The 17,986-nt window shown below is 39.3% G+C and overlaps 2 protein-coding genes across 2 annotated transcripts in view; both read right to left on the reverse strand.

Moving 5' to 3' along the window:
* Positions 1-2,288, reverse strand: part of bean1 (brain expressed, associated with NEDD4, 1) — a 63,549-nt gene extending 61,261 nt beyond the window's left edge. The window contains exon 1 of the mRNA XM_044136471.1: positions 2,007-2,288. The gene's annotated coding sequence lies outside the window, so the exon portion shown is untranslated. The remainder of the gene's footprint in view (positions 1-2,006) is intronic.
* An 8,296-nt stretch (positions 2,289-10,584) lies between these two features.
* The window catches only part of cdh5 (cadherin 5), a 51,876-nt gene continuing 44,474 nt past the window's right edge, over positions 10,585-17,986 (reverse strand). The window contains exon 15 of the mRNA XM_044136197.1: positions 10,585-16,415. Coding sequence (XP_043992132.1) covers positions 16,031-16,415 — 385 coding nt within the window. The 3' untranslated portion in view covers positions 10,585-16,030. The remainder of the gene's footprint in view (positions 16,416-17,986) is intronic.

Raw genomic sequence — 17,986 nt, forward strand, 5'->3', positions numbered from 1 at the left:
ACCTGGATGATGGAGTTTCTGCTTGTCTTCTATGTTATGCCTGGTTGTGAGGATACCGTATTTTTCTGCTGTAACAACTGAGCCAACCTGAGTGGGAGGAAAGGACAGTGAGAGGAGAGATGAGATGATAAAAAAAAAAAATCTAAAAAAAAAATCACTATAACTCACCTAAACACGCCTTTAGTGAGATGCGTTGTCTTTGTGTTTGTCAACAGTGAAAAGTCTAATTGCTTTTACCGTGGTGAAATAAAATATAAAAATTGTGGGTGGATTTCTGGTAAGCCACAATTTAATACTCACAACATTAGCCTATGCCGTGCTAGAATTTGCATCTTATTGAAATTCTATGCTAAAGATCAACACAAAAGAGTGCGAAAAGGAAAGGGAAGGACAAATAGTCCAAAACTCAAATCCAAAAATCAAAAAACTTAAGACTTAAAGGTGATCAAAGCAAAAGGTGAATTCAACTCACATAGTCACTTGATGCACCATGGGTGCATCAAGTGACTATCAAGTGACTTTCGCAGTTTCAAAAATACCAAAAGTAAAAAACGCAGTTCTTTGTTGCTTTATTCCATGTTCAGGCAAACAAGTCGCAGGCTTCACAGGATTCTGCTGCTTCTCCTGCTTTGATTCCTGCATCTGTTCTCTGTTGACTGGCAGACTGATGACTGGTAAAAAGCCATATGACTACCCAAGTGCATAATGAGCTACATAAAATGTATGTATTTATACTGTGAAACACCCACGTCCCAAATTGAAATTAACTCATTAAGTGAATTACTAACCAAAAACATATTCTAAATAACTAAAATTAATCAAAAATTCTAATAATAAATCAACCAGAAAATAAGCAAATAAAAATGAACAAAATAATCTAAATTTTAAGATTTAACTGAAAATAGAGAAATGGCTCCTACAGAAAAAAATGGCTTGGATTTTGAAACACAAATGTGAAGGGAGTGCTGTGCAGTTGAAGTGACTAGGGGTGCAGCAATAAGTCTCCCGAATTCCTTCATTTTTGGTGATCGCAATCATCAGATACTTGCATGTGAAATTGATCTTAACAACGAAGGTCTGAAAAATCAACAACTGTCCTCTTTTACTCTGCCATAAGGGAGGGTTGACTGACAGACCCACCCATTGTTGCCGAGCAACTTCGTCACTATACTTAAGCAGCTTTCCAGACAAAAAAATCGTTATCAACCAAAATAGGAATCAGCAGGTCAAGCAGACGGAAAAACAGCAGGAAGCAGACTACATACAGCGCAATTCATTTTGGGTAAATACAACCTAAACAGTAGCTTATGGTCTACTAATAAAAACAAGAAAATCCTACAAGCACTAAAACGTTTTGTTTACATTTTGAGAAGAAGGGGGTGATGCTTGTGGTTTTTGTGTAGCTTCTTTATAGTTCTTGGTGCAGCGCCTCCACAAGCAATGAGGGGAACATGTTTTTTTTTTTTTGTTGTTGTTGTTTTTTACACCACAGCATCTGAAAATTTAACAAATGTTTGCAATTCTGGTCCCCAATCAAACTGAGTCTAGCAGACTCACCTGAAAACAGCCAAAGTCTACATCAAATTCAATTGAGACGGAAAATGTATGCTTTCCAATGAAAACTTAGTAAATTTTAATTCTCCAGATATCCAAAAGGAAAAGAGACATTCCATAATAGACCTGGAGCAAAAAGGGTTTGAAAAATGTTCCATTCAGATCACAGACAAACACTTTTTACTTTTTACAGCTGCAATATGGGTAAAATAAGTTCATCACTTGGCAACTACAAACTAATCTTTCGCGCCTAACACAAAATAATTCAGCACATGTATTCTCATAAAGTCTGGCAAAGGGAATATTGCATAATATGTTTTGTTCCGTGGGAGGGAAATGCAGCAGAAACTAAGAGCCTCGGCTGTAGCGACGTCACGTATTGAAACTATGCAGCACATTTCCCAGCAAAATCAGCAGAGATTGAGAAAAGCCCCAAACGACGAGCTGCTTACCTTCAGAGGAACTGCAGCGCGACTGTGAGCCGACTGGGAGTCCTGGAGCTCCTCATATCACCACCATGATCCACTACTCGCTGCTGTGACAATTGAGCCAACCCCCTTCCTCTCCTATCCCGAGACTTGGGCCACCTCCTCAGAACATAAACTCTGGGTGATTTATGAACAGCAAGCAAAGCAAGCAGCGGTAGGATCCACCTCACATCCCACAGTCCCTCCTTCCGGTCCCGTCCTCACAAGCCAGCATCCCCTCCTTCCCTCCTGTCCTGCAGGGCTTCGTGTCTCCTTATCCTGTGATCACTGCTCAGGTCTGATCAGAAGCTCTCCTTCTCCGCATCCTGGTCCAGCTCCGAACCGCTGTCCGGCTCGGTTCGGTTCTGCAGCCCCAGTTAAGTGTGTCATTCGAGGGGAAACGGAGCGATCAGGGCAGAGCAAAACGCCGACAAGGAGCGCGGAGACACGCAGCCAGGAAATCCCTCTGCTGTACAAAACCACACACTGCACTGCAGCCATGTCAACCATGTCAGCATGTTTGATCTACTGCAAGTAGATTTCCAGCAGCTTCATGTTTAGTCTCTGTATTTATGCAGTTGCAAAAAGAGATAATGTATCAGAAATAATTGGGGACATTACGCAATGCTGAAAAGCTGTTTCCAGCGACTTCTCTCACTTCTGGGTGGCAGAAAAACACCTCTAGAACAAAACCCAATCTAACGTTTAATTCCAAAATAAAAGCCTATTGAAAGAGCATGTTTTTACTCCCCCCCCCCCCTAAGTTGGCCTGCCAACTTTGTCACTGGAAATGTGATATGAATATAAAAAAATTACCTTTCCTCGAGGAACGATGGTAAAAACTGGCATTTATATCCATCACCTAAAATTGCTTATCTCACCAGCTGTTTGTTCACCATCCCATTTTATCAATCTATTAGTTTTAGAATGCTCAAAGGGACATCACAGGTCCTGTATCTGTGCCTCTTTTGAGCCATGCTCCTAAGTCTGCGAGCTCGGCTCAATGCCTATGTCCCTCTCTCGTAAAGGTCCACAGATCTGCCTGGTCCCTAAATTTCTTAGAAATCCAAGATTTATGTGAAATCCCTTTGGGCATTTCCAGGTCTCATATTTGGATCATGAGCACTGCCCTCAAGGCTCAGTTATAGCTCCCTCTCATCAACCCAACTACTGGTCATCAGCAGCATCCTCCTCTGCTATCCTCACACACCTGTCCTCCATTCTCACTGCTCTCAGGCAATGGGTAAGCATTCATAGCAAATCACTGGTAGTGGAGCGTTTCAGCAATTCTTACTTCCTTTTCTGCCAAGGTGGACAGCTGCACTGGCCCCTTCAGCTGGCCGGCCATCAACTGTCGCGCCTAATAAGGCTCAAACAGCCTGCAGGCCACGGCCTGGCCTCAGCCCAGCACCTTCTAGTGGAGGGGAAGAGTACCCTGAACTTCGCCCCGAGCCGATCATCCAAACTTGTGACGATTCTCAGCATGCACATCTTCTGCCGGTATCCGAGTGCCAAAACTTTGGGCCAATAAAACTTTCTAACTGCTGCTTTCTCTTCATGTGAGTCTCTACAGATTGAAATGATATGAGTACCAGAAATATTTTTTAGGATACATTCCTCTGATGTAGAACTATGAAGGCCTCAAACCATGTAAACTTAAAGATAACCTGAAGATAAACTAAACGTTTGCTTCTTACTTAATTGAGTTTGTGTCAAAACAAGTTTTGAAAACTTTGAGTATTGTATCTTTCTAACATTTCCATTTGGCTACAACCGTTCATCTCCATCGTGTTGCACACAGAGAAATGGAAAGAGAGGCTGTGAGAATCAATGTTTCAAGTGTTCTGATAATATTCTGAAAAGATGGACATTTAGAGCAGGGGTCTCAAACTCCCGTCCTCGAGGGCCACAGTCCTGCAACTTTTAGATGTGCCTCTGCTGCACCACACCTGAATGGAATAATTAAGGCTCTGGAGAACTGATCTACACAAGGTGGAGGTAATTAAGCCATTTAATTCCAGTGTTTTTTTCCTATGGCACATCTAAAAACTGCAGGACTGTGGCCCTCGAGGACTGGAGTTTGAGACCCCTGTCTTAGAGTATTTAAGCATGCTTCTCATTGGCGGTCTTGGAAAACAAACATAAGCTCTAGTACCTCAGCTGGACACACAATCTTTGTTTTTATCCCTGAGAAACATAACATGGTCTTTTCCCTTAATTTATCTGTCTTCAATTACTAAACACATTGCACAATAAGAGAACTACAGCTCTTGTAGGTCATACTTTAAACCACAGGGTGGAGACAAAGCTCTGCCATGTTTTTGTGCCTGTGAATCGACAGTTTATGCTCATTTTCAGATTTAGTTTCTCCATACACATTAGGAATATCACAATAACTGCAGTAAGACAACAGGCAAACCCACAACAATTAACAACATGGGTCAAAGTTCGCTTTCACCTTTAGTAAATATGTTACAAAATATAAAAAAATATATATCTTATTGATAAGTCCTCTTAGACTTGATTATAATGATCAAACATAAAGACAGTAATTTAATTTTAAATCATAGACGTAGCACACATTATCTGTGTCCATGAGAAGCCGACATGTTTTCCGGTTTATGGAAGTAAAAACTTAATGGGCTTCCTTCTTCCTTTCTTGTCAGCTGCTGATCAATGGCAGGATACTGGGCAAAAGCTCCAGAGATGGGCTTTGTTCAAAGTTAATCTTTTGTGAGCACTCTGGATTTCTACAGGGAAAGCCATCAGTCTTCCAGAGGAAAGCATTTCCCTGAGGATTATTTGCCATAACATTTCTTGTTTTTTTTTCTTTCTGTTTTTATTGGTTTTTGTTGCCAAACCACAGCCTGTCTGCGGTTCCCCTCAAACACTCAGTGAAATGTTGGCCGTCTACGTGTGAGGCAGTTCTGGCTCTTTGAGTGGCTGTTTTAAACTAAGCTGTGTTCGTCGGTGTGTGTGATGCTGTCTTGTTTTTGTGATGGTTGACTGCAGTGCTGCTCTGAGGAGGAATGATGAGTTTCCAGTGACTATTTGCATGTAAGACTAGCTGGTGTGTGTGAGCGGTCCTGCTTGATGCGAGGAAATAAAATCCAAAAATCTGCCAATGTCACAGTCTATCCACTTTTCTGCTGTACAGGCATTCCATTTTCCTTATGACAAACACAAAAACACATCTGCTGAAAAGACCCAACTGAAGGACATGAAACAAAGCAAATCTTGTGCAAACACACACACTTGACATTTATATTCATGTTTAATGTGTTTACTGTGTCTTAGAAACTATATCAAGCTGCTTTTGAAAATATGCAGAACCTGAGAACTTCAGGGAGTGTTTGTTTTGTGTGGAGTAGTTGTGGAAAACAAGTATCCAAGAAGCTGTAGATTAGAGTTTAGATTCGCTCTGCTCCTCTCCTATCAATCACACATCCTAGGGAATTTGCAACTGTCTTGCAATTACAGCAAGTGACAAGATGGAACTGGAAGACATTAAATAAAAGTTAAAAGCAGAAGAAGTTACACTGGTTTTTCAAATTATGGTACAAAAACGAAACCAGTAAAGGCTTAATTAAAGTAATACAGTACGTTGGGTTTATTCCAGGCTCAGGCCTTTAATTAAAGTTAATTGATGTGGTCAGGTTGGGCTCTGACACCATGCCTGCAGATTTGAGCTGGACAGCAGTAAGAATGATCGCTGTAGAGAGAAACAGAATTTTGTTTCAAAAGAGATCAAGCTAACAACGAATCAGAACAGGATTAACAGCTACCATCTTAAATGCCTCGAACTTAACTTTTCATTCATAGTTCTAGCAAACATGCTAATTTTACTGAAGGGCTGTAGGTAGCACTGAAGATGCACAAACTGTCAAGCCTCTACTCCTGCCTCATTTCATACAGGAGATTACAAGTTTTGTAGCCTCTGCCAAGAACAGGCAACAGAAGATCAGACTCTGTGATGTTGTGGTTGTCATGTTTCCTTAACATATAAAAGGTCTCTGGTTCCAAGCCAGACAACCCCCCAGCCCTAAACCCAAGGGGTCAAGTTTATCACAGGATGATACATAGAGTCTCCTGTGGTGTAATGGTCACCACTCTGGCCTTTGATTCCAGAGATATGAGTTCAACTCTGTGTAGGACCTTCTGCCATTGCCAAACATTCTCTACAAAGCAACATTTTCTATACAGTAGCTGTTCTCAGGCTTAATGAAGTTTCTGTGTTAGAGAATGAGGAATTTAATTTTGATTCCAGCTTTCACTAGGTGAATCAATCAGAGCTATTTAACAGTTATTAACCAGGAGCAACACATTTTATCTGCAGTTGCTGCTGATTCTAATTTATAATTTCTAACATTGGTAAGAAAACTATTATTTTTTTCTAATTATTATGCATACAAAACCATTTCATCGAAAAATATCTTAAAATCTGATTATAATTGAATTTATTCTAAATATACTAAATAATCCAAAATACTATGCTATTTTGGATAGTATACTGTTTTATAGATGTTTACAGATTTTAAAATGTTGGAATTAGCTTTTATAGAACAATATACCAAGATCTGCTAACAAGCTTTGCTGAATAGTTGGAATGAGCTTTATTAGAGCATTCCACATGGCCGTTTTATTCCTTTTCCATATTTACCTGCCAAGTTTCCCATAAATAGCTTTACACTGACACCGTTCTGGATGCATCACTAGCTCCACTTCTAATGCTGCAGCTTCACACTAAGCAGCAAAGGGATTTGTGGCTAATTTTCCACACATTTTCCTGCAGTCATTTGAACTCCTGAGATTACTTTGGGGATCATTTTTTTAGGGTTTGAACATTGCTTTTGGTGCTCAACCATCATCTGTAATGAATGACCAAAGGGCTGTTGGGCTTGAAATGATAACAGATTCCTTTCCTCTCTTTGATAGCATCTGCCTGTTTTACCCTCTGGGTTTATTTTGGTTGAGCTACATCTGCTGGGTTCAGTGATTCAAAGCTGAAAGGTTGACGTTGCTTCAGACACTGACTGGATTCAAGGGACAGTTGCCAGATTTTTGTAGTAATTTGGATATCATTTTTACATAGGCAATTTAGCAGAACTTAAAATTGATACAATTTTAAAATCACTTTCTGCATGCTGAATTCTTGCATGCAAAATAATGTATGAGGTCCATTCAACAAAGCAGCTTTAGCCACAGCTGTAGTGGACACAGGAAGTGGCAGCTTCCAGCTAACCTTATCTATTCATGTAGTCAAATCTCCATATACATGCTATATCCTGACAGGATTGCATGCTGCTCTCATGTAAAAAATTGCAGATATGAACTTTTTCTGTTTGTGCAAACAGAAACCCACATTGAGTTTAGACTTGCTTTGATCCAGCTTCAGAGGATTATCCTCTCATATTCTCCATGTAATCACATTTAGGGAAACCACAGTGTGATGGAGCCTGTCACACTGTCCTGCTGCAGTCCTCTCCGCTGATTCACCATCTTTCCCTCCTTCTTGATGACATCTGTCCCGTTTCCCAGCTTTCCTCCTCACCTGAATAACTGATGACTCTGAATTTGCACAGTAAGAGAATCTTTCTGCCTCACATAGCTGTTTTGGACAGTGTCAATGCAAAGGACACTTGAGGGTCAAGATAATCAAAAGAACTGAGGACACAAAACTAAAGGCTTGATTCACACAGATTGGCTGGTCTTCATTTAATAGCAACATTCATATAGTAGAGCCAGAATTTGGTGTGAGCAACATGCTTTATTCTGCCTTGAATCAGTTATTCTTGTGGTGGGGGTGTCATGGTGGGAGGACATTTTCTTGGCACCTTTAGAATGAATTGATTATTAATGCTGATAATGACTTTATGAACACAGTGTGTATAATATGCATAGAGGATAAGTCACCGTGTTACCAAGCTCTAATCATCTCACTGGTTTCTCGTTATCATAAGACTCCTGTACACCATAGTGAACAATAGCTCCAGTTTCACAAGATCTAAACTAGCAGAATGAATCTAGTATGTGGTTGTGGGAAATTGGCATCATAGTTTTCTTATTTCTAACCCTGACCTGTTTTATTCCTCCTGCCTGCTTCCTGTCTGTCCTGTTAGTAATTCTGATTCTAGGTCTGAACTCTATTCTTGTACCTGAACATGATTATTGCCTCATGGATTCTGGACCGGTTATGCCGTCTCATTGTTACTAACAATGAGACAGCATTGTTATTGACCTGGACAGGTTTTCCTGACTGGATTGTGAAGACTGTAACCTGTGTCTGTCCATTGGTGAACCTGGTAAAGCAGATTGCACTGTGTGCTTCAGTTTCCTCAGTGTGTGACCTCTTTGTTCCTGGTTTCCAGTTGATAGAATCACCTCCTCCATATGGTCCGCGGGTGAAACAAACCCTGGTAAATGAATGTCTACTTCTTTGCAGTGAAACCACTTTAGTTTAGATTTTTCTCATATAACACCACACCAAAAGGCTTCATATCCTGAAACAGAATTTTATTCAAATATTATCAAACCCTCTTGATGTAGAATACATCTAGATGCTGCATATCTATGTTTTCAGAAGTGCAGATAATGGTTTAGTGGTTGCATGAATCATTTTCTGACTCCAGTGAAAAATTTTATGGTTTATGTTTCCACACTTTCAAACATTAACAGATTGACATTGAAGAATTAGAAAGTTACAGCAGAGTGAAAATAAAACTGAATGTAAATCTGGTGCTATTTTAAAGTCATTTTGTGCACAAACCCCTCATCTTAATTTCTGTGCATGTTGTGTTTCCAAGTCCTCAACATGTCTTTACTAAAATGTCTCTTTTGTCTCTTCCTTCTCAAAGTGTGTCTTCTTCCCACTGTTGTTTTTTGCCTCCTTTTCCTCTTGTACAATCAGTCAAATCTCTCACAAACACGATCACATGTAAAGAGGACTGACCCTGAAACCCACAAGCTCTCCCCAGACGATAAGAGATCAACACCAACCTGTGGTTCATTTACACTTAGAGAAAAACACAAGATTTCCCCAGGTCCCATTTGGTCCCATTTGATTAAGTTGAAGAGATTGGGGGGATTTCTTACAGCCAGAATGTTTGACAGAAAGAAACTGATCTCAACCAGACCAACCAAAACAGCTTTCTGTTGAACTGACATGTGTGTTATTGTCTTTGCATTACAGCAGGGCTATTTCTGTTTTATACTGCTTTTATTTTTGGTTACTGAATATTGTTCTGGAAGGACAGTTATTAGTGTTGCACAAAGAAAGATTCTGTGACGTAGCTGTAGCAGCCAGGTAGAAGCTGCCTAAATGAGCTACTGGGATCTGACTGACTGTGTACCATACTCCATGGTTGAGTGTGTCCCACACTGTCTCTTATAGGAATAAATTGACGCAGATCCTGATCCCAGTGTGACGTTATTGATCCTTTTGGGACGTGCTCGGAACACCTCACCAGAGAGGCGTCCAGGAGGCATCCTGAACAGATGCCTGAGCCACCTCAACTGGCTCCTCTCGATGTGAAGGAGCAGCGGCTCTACTCTGGGTCCCTCCCGGATGACTGAGTTTCTCACCCTAACTCTAAAGGAGAGCCCAGCCACCCTGCGGAGAAAACCCATTTCAGCCGCTTGTATCCGTGATCTCGTTCTTTCGGTCATGACCCAAAGCTCATGACCATAGATGAGGGTGGGAACGTAGATCGACTGGTAAATCGAGAGCTTCGCTTTTTGGCTCGGTTTAGCTCTCTCTTCACCACGACTGACTGGTACAGCGCCCGTTTGAAGGCAGACGCTGCGCCAATCTGCCTGTCAATCTCCTGCTTCCTTCTTCCCTCATTCGTGAACAAGATCCTGAGATCTTTTTTACATCTCATATTTATTGTGCATTATAGAAATTACTAATGTATTTTTCTTTTGGCTTGACTTACTAATTACCTTTTTTTGCATTGCATGTTTTGTTTTATTATTATTTTGTAGTTTCCACAAATAGTTTCCAGGTGAGAAGTTCTGGTTGGGTAAAGTGGGAGTGGTATATAAGAAGTCTCTGCGTCCTGTCGGACACGTCTTCCTCATGCTCCCACTGTGTGGCTTGCGTCTCGTGGGTTCTGGCGGTAAACGGCAACAAATAGCTAAGTGTGGTGCATGTTGCTTTGATTTCCTGGTGGTAGGCGTCCTCTCTTCCTGCACTGCAGCTGATCTTTCAGAAAATGTGAATTTAGGTATGATAGCAGGTAAAATGCCATTGTGCTGCTCTCCTCTCCCTCGTTCTGCAAGTGTGTTCGCCAGTTCGCCTCCTGCTGCTGCATGGCCCGGGGGCCATGCAGCAGCAGGAGGCGCTTTCAGACTTCTTGAAAGTGGCAGATTGATTAGCCTTTTTAGCCAGCAGATTAGCCTTCTCTCACAATGCTCTGATTTGTATTTCTAAAATATAAAAACCATATATTGTTTTCCTTCTATATACACACTGTGTTGGTATGCTATTTAAAAGTTTTGCTACTAATACTTTGTTGCAGATGAAAAAATATTCAACTGAAAGAAAAAGAAGATTACAAACGAGACTTTTTTGGCATTTATTTTGTAGCTACACTTACAAATAATGGCAGGTAATAAAAAGTAGCTGCTATACACCATAGAAATACCATAAAAAAACATTGTGTTAACCATAAAAAAGTGTGTGTGTGGAATATATGTATACATTTTTTTAAGAATAAAGGCACATGGTTCTCCCCTACAAACCTCCATATTTACATAAAGAAAAAAATCATTGTTGCTTCTATGAGATTGACACTCTATGTGTATGTACATGAATCCAATGGAGATTTAAACTAATCATTATGGCTGGATACCCATTCTTCAAAAGCAATTTCTGTAGAATTTTTTATTTTTTTGGCAGAAAAAAAAAAAAAAAAGCCAAATTTAGAAATAACAAAGAAAAGCAAATACTGCTGTTGGGCACAATTACATAGATTTTCTCAAAGTAAAATTCCTTGAGGAATGCACAAAAAGTTCAAATAAGTTCACTTTAGGCCAGTGTCATTAATTCTGGAGATGTTTTGCTTGTTTTGGTATAAATGTAAAACGATTTTATTTGCCTGGATCCCACCCTGAGACATTTGTTTTTATTGTCTGAATCCAAGCTGAGTTTTTCTATTGACAAAAGAAACACGATTAATATTCTATAAGTGTTTTTAGCTATTTTTAATGGATAGATTTTGAAGAGCTCTTATGTTGAAAGGTTATATGGAAGGAATAAGTCTTAGTATCTTAATTTACTATAAAGTCATATTAAAGCAGAAGGTCAAACTAAAGGCGGACCAAGACAAAAGTTGGCCTCTATTGCTTTAAACAACTCAAATTTGCATAAGCTGCCCTAAGATTTTTGAAAAAGCTATTTTATCAACCTTTAATCACAGTCATGTTTCAATTTGGTAGCTATTTACACAGAAGTCGCTAATTATTACGACAAATTATTCATCAAAAATAATAATTACAGCAGCTCAAGTAAACTCCATAGATTTTTACAATGCTTCTCTGTTTACGTTGTCACTTTGACTTGAAATGTTTCGCATGTTCCATTTTCACAAATTGTTAACCTCCACTTTCTGCTTGTGACTTTTTTTTTACCAATAACCTGCGAATGCTCATTTCAGTGGCTTAAAAGTTTTAAAATAATGTTTGCATTAGGACACCTTTCACACTGTAGTCTCCTTCAGTCTTCTTCAATTGGCCATTAGCTTCCTCCAAGACCAACTAATTAGGTTTTATACTAACATTATTGAGATGTTAACTGCTTTTGCCATGACATATTTAAAATTCCATCATTTCTCTTAAGATTTTTATAGAAAATATAAACCTTTCTAAATTTGTGAGTGCATTTACAAATCTCTGTGGTTTGTGAAATGACAACCACTCAAACCGAATGCATACACTAACACACAAATCACATCTATAAAACAAAAGGTGCATTCAATATCTCATCTTCATCTTTCAAAGACATCTTTACATTTTCTGCATGAAAACTGTGCAGCAAACATTTGTTGATGAAAAAAGCATACTGAACTTGTGTGCAGATCCTTTTCTATTTTTTATACACACTTTTTTCAAAAACAAATGTAAATACATAAATGATGACAATACATGATAGATTAAAGGGCATAGTGAGTTCTAAAATATGTCAAAATAACACTGATAAATTGTAGGGATTTTAAAGCTCCAGCCCAGGGGTGCTATAGCAACGCGTAGCACCAGAGCACTCCTTAATTGGGCCTTCGTTGGAGACTAAGACCTCCAACCCACATAAGAAGGCCTTGCTCCTCGACGCGGGTTCCATTCCTGGCCTGGTGACCTTTGCCGCATGTCTCCCCTTCTCTCATTACCTACTTTCCTTCAATTCACTATCAAATAAAGGCTAGAGCCAATAAAACCTTTTAAAAAAAGCTCTAGTCCAGTGTTTTCTTCCCATCCCAACTTTGATTCTTTTGTTTTTATGACCTAAAACTGTTTACATTTTTATGTATATTTCATGATAATTTCTCATTATTTTTAAGATTCATCTGAAATTTAGATTTCTGAAAATAAATGTATTGCTTCATAAAGGTTTTTCTCATGTTTTCTGTGTTATGCCCCAATATTTCATCAGACATTTTGTTCTTTATCGTTTCTCCTCTCCCCTTGTCCCTCCTTATTCCGATCTAACCCCGTTCCTTGCCCTCATCCTGTGTTTCTACTCAAATTGCTCCCTCTTCCCCTCCAAGACGCTTCCCACCTCCTCTTAACAGGAAGTCAGCACAATACGAGAGATAATGCAGACAGGAAGGGGCGGGGCCAGTCCCCAGATGTACAGGAAGCTTGGTCCGCTGTTTGCTTTAACTGATTAAAGGACACAAAAAAGGGAGGAGGGGAGGGGGGCGTAGATACGGCAGGGTTGAGAAACATTCTTCTCTCATTGTAAATATAAAAGTGAATAACCAGAGAGTCAGCTTCCAGCTATTGTTCCCACGTTTATCCTGTGACATTCCCAGCAGGTCCAGCTTTTAAAGAAGCACTGCAGGCCAAGAAAAATAGAATAAACAGCAGAGCAAATAAAGTACAGCTGGAGAGAAAAAATACATTTCTAAACAATGGAGCCGTCAGTAGCGCACAAAGTGGATTTTCAGAAAAACGGCGTGACATCATTACTGCACGCAGTTAGTGACCTTTTCGCTTTCTGGCTGGTTATGAATGAGTTTTTAATGGCAGAAGCTATCATTTATGACCAGCCTGTTATTATTTAAATGGTAATGAGTAATAGTCAGGCTCTCAACCAGTTGCTCCACAGGCCAGGGTTAAAGGTCAGGAAGTCTGTGGGGGAGTACTCCTGATTACTTCAGTTACCCAGGAGCCAGAAACCCAGCAGAGGACGGTCATTCAAAATGTCCCAAAGAAAAGAAAGAGACATTTTGAATGATTTGTTGCTACCAGTTATTCAGATGGAAATATATACTGTAAATGTAATGTGTGAGGTCCAAACAGGATTGGATTAGTCGACACTTTGATTTGTAAATTTGATTTGTATCTCAGCATGAAACTTAACACAAAAATACAAATGTGACTTTACGTTCCGTTTTCATTCTCCATATAAACTGTTATGAGAGATCAAAGAGCTGCTTTGGTCTCATTTATCTATTGATTATCTGTCACTCTGTTGAAGTTTTTAGCAAAGTGGCTGAATCATATTTTCATTAAAGTGTATCTGCAAGGTGTGGAAAAAATAAGTGGCAATAATATGAGCAGGAGGAATTCAGCATCGATAGCTATGAGTCTCAGCAAAGCCTTCAAGATTCTTAAAACTGCATTTTGAACACTACAAAGACCTCATTATTTTCCATATCTGCACTAAAAATCATCAAAAGTTCCAGCAAAAAAATTGACTTGAGACAAAAAATTTGACAAATTTCAGTTTGTTTGGCTGTGATCAGTAACTCACCAGGCAGAAAGTCAAAAACAGGATGAACACACTGCCAAGTCACATTAAGGCCAAAACTCTTTGGTGTGGATTCTATTACTGAATGAAGACACCTAGAAGCTAGCTTGCAGTATCAAAGTATTTCAAAATCAAATTAAAGCACACCAGAGTTGTAAGAATCTAATTAAGCAGAAGCTTTGTATGCAGCATGTTGAAAACAAGTAGCCACTATATCATGACGTGTTTACAAACCGAGAGACAGACCTTTTCAGGAGATAACAGGAAGGCTAAACAGGGCTGCTCGGGTTCAAACCTTCAGTCTGTCAGGAATCATGGAGTATTTGGAAATAATGGCAGCTTCTGTCAAATCTTTAAGGAAAAGTTAGGAGATTGTCAGGTGAATACAAATGTACACAGCTGTTGTTGCTAATCTAGCAAAAACAGCTAGCTTAACATGGTGACTTAGCAGGTTGTTGTCTATGGCTCAAATTGCAAATTTGTAATAATTTGATTAAAAGGTTTTTAAGGATGAACCTATATGAAAATGTGTATTTAACGGACCGATACTGATATGCTAAAAAATGACACATATTGTCCAATACAGATATTATTGCTGATATATATGGTGCATTTGTAAAAATAAGATTAAAATTCTGTTCTACAATGACTGCTCTCACACACGGTGAGACGACACTGTCTTTCACATGAACCACTGACTCATTTCAGGAAGTCAAATATTTTGAATGATGTTGTTAAAAACAAATCTGAGCCACAGATCAATAATCAGCCAAAGAAAACTTTGATTTTAAGTTGGAGGTTCAATGAGCTGACAGAAGCCAAAGAGGCTGAGAGGTTAAAGTTATCAAAGCACATCAGGCACATCGCTGCAGCTCAACAAGCTACTGCTGCTGCTCTCTGCTTCCTGATCCGAGTCATTTAGATTTGTTTGACTCTGCCTCTGAGGACACAGCTTTCATCACAACAATAACTGTGATGATGAGTTCTGTCAAATAAAAGCCAGGAACAAGCTGTAATTCTGTCAGAGCAGCAGTAGAGCCATTTCCTTTCCGTCTTTCTGTTGTCTAGTTTTGCTCTCTCTCAGCACAGAGGACGTCTGGCCCATGAAGGGACACAACACCTTGATAACCAAATTGGATTTCTGTTCAGATTTTAACCAATAGAAATCTACATATGTGCTAAATTTAACTCATTTTAAGACTTAAGCATGACTGCTGCTCAGACACCCAATGGTGAACGAAAAAGAAGAAAAATTACTTACTTGCTCCATGAAGACATTAAATATCACTGTGCAAACCCACTTGCTTTCACTTGGAGTGTGTTACATTCCAAGTAGGACTGAAACCAATAATAAGACTTCCTCTCTTAAATAAGAGTCCATGTTGGAAATATTGGGAAGTCTTTACGGTTTCATCCTTCATATAAAATCACATCAAGTCCAAGAGTTTATGAATGTGTTCACATTTAGAAAACTTGTTCAAAAGTTTGAATGGGTGAAGGAAAAGGGGTTCATCAGCAACACTTTGTGTGTAATCAAAAATGTTGCTTCATATTGGAGTAAAACCATATTCAAAAAACATGACTAACACTAACAAATCCATGATCCCAGATCAGTTCTGATTAGGTTTACAAGGTGTACAAACAACTAGAAAAGTTCAAGTTTTAAAACACCAATAATTTTATATCACACCATCCCTACTGCCTCTCTGCCCTACAGTGAGAAACCAAAGAAAGTCTTATTTTGGTGAGTCATTTTTCCAGCTTTTTAGAGCATAAAATAAAATCCTGACCCACGCCACCTTCGTTCATCAAGTTGGAACCTCCTGGATGTTGATGCAGGTTGCTTAGTGATTATGAGTGAATAGGTAAGGGACACAAACAGAAATGGATTGCTGAATCACACATGATAACAGAGTAAAAACAAAATTGTGTTTGAAGTGTGTTGGGGATGTTTTCTGTTTCCTGCTTCTGTCTGTCCTATTTCTATGGCTATTTTTAACTACCGACACACAAGATGTGAACCTGTGAGGCACGTTTGCTCTCAGTACTGATGGTAGTAGTCTGCACCGTCCACGCCGTACAGCTCAGCCAGTGCCTTGAACCTCGGCCCCCAGTCATTGAGGAAGTCGTAATCCAAGTTTGATCCTGAGGAGGAACTGTCCAGAGAGCTGAGGCTTCCTGCCAGAGACTCTGGTCCCTCGTAGCCATAGATGTGTAGAGTGTCGTATGGGAATCCGTCTCGGTCGTGGTCGGCCTCGTCTTTCTTCATATCGATCATGGCTGCCATGTCGCCTTTGCAGGCTGTGGGCTGAGAGAGGTGGTGGGGTTTCTGAACCATGGCGTACATGGAGGGGTAGGAGCGGCGGTCGGGGTGGCGGAGCAGGGAGCTGTCATTACACGCCGAGGTGAGAATTGAAACGTCGTAGCTGGAACAAAATACAGACAACTTCATTGACTGAGCTTAAGGGTTAATAACTGGTCAGCATGTAAACAGATCCCAGGTCTATGAGAAATATAACTCCTAGGAAATTAGAAGACTTTGAAAAAATGTTAATTTATTAAACACACACAGTGGCGTTTTGATTCAGGTGTTTGTCAGATAAACTCTTAGTTTAGCTGCAGTTGCCACTAAGCCTTGTACTGCCTGTCCTGTGAACTTTTCAGTGATGCCAGAATTGTCAATCTTATAAATGTGAATGCTGATTTTTGTTGTGGTTTCTCTGCTTTGCGTTTTTTCTTTCGGCAGGTTTAGAAACAGACTTCTAGCCTGATTCCTTTTTCACCTTTAACCTTTTTCTTCGCTGTTGTCCCTTTCTCCATTTCTGTGTCTGCTACATTTTTAATAAACCCAAACAAATTTCATATGAAGTTTTTCTGATATATTCATCAAGTGGTGTGTTATGGCGATGCTGTTACACTCCATTTGTTGTAAATTTGTTGGCCTCACCTCAACATTTCTGAGTGAAAGAAAAAACTTAATTTACTTCAAAAAATGAAGCACATGAAGAGATTTTTATATAAAACAGTATTTGTATTTGTGGGAACTGAAGCAACTGCAAAAGGCTGAACTCTGCAGCTGTTAGCTTCTGTTTCCACAATGCGTATTAAATCGTATTAATGTACATTTTGTGTTTGCTAAAAATGCTCACATCTACCTGGTTTCATGGTTCAGTCTTCCTCATGGCCACTCTTTGGAGATTCAGCCAATCAGCAGCAAGACAAAGGAACACCGCTTTTGGATTGGCTGTTGTTAATTAGCATTGGGCGTCGGTCTGTAAAAATTTGTTCAGTAAAAATTCTACAAATACTTAACCCGGGGGTGAAAGTAAGCTGATCTTGTGCGAAATTCAAGACCGGTGCAGAAAACGGCTGCAATAAAGCTGTCTTTCAGATACAACTAACAACTAACCATCTGATTTTCTGTTTTCAGTTTTAATCAATACAAAATATTGTATACAAGTACCTGATAAAATTGACATTTCCATTTGTTGTAAAATATTATTCAAGTTTACAATGTATGATAAAACTGCTGCCTATTACTGTTCAACTGATGCATTAAATTCAGCAAGATGTTTTTTTTTCCTCAGAAGTTAACTTGACAGGTTTTACTCTTCTGTCTTCCCATTGAGGTTGTTTCTGGTTTTGTACTATGTTTTATCTCTATTCATTAATGAATATGATTTCAATTGTAACAGAGTAACTTTATTCAAAACAAATAAAAAAGTAAAAGTTCAGGTTTTGCAAACAATTTACAGGACAAATTAGACAAATTGTAATCCCAGCAATTGTAACTTATTACTTTCCACCCGGTGTGGCAGAACTAAAATCTATATTATTTCCATATTGTGAAGTGCTTCTACGTTAGGTGATATCCATACAAGTAGCCTACAGTAGAGTAAAATCTTATGATTTTATTTGGTTCTCACAATGAGCCACGGACGATTTTCCTAATAGTACCAGCAAGAATGTAAAACTAGTTTCATCCCTGACTGAACCA

The sequence above is a fragment of the Gambusia affinis genome, linkage group LG13 (assembly GCF_019740435.1).
Source record: "Gambusia affinis linkage group LG13, SWU_Gaff_1.0, whole genome shotgun sequence".
Classification (NCBI taxonomy): domain Eukaryota; kingdom Metazoa; phylum Chordata; class Actinopteri; order Cyprinodontiformes; family Poeciliidae; genus Gambusia; species Gambusia affinis.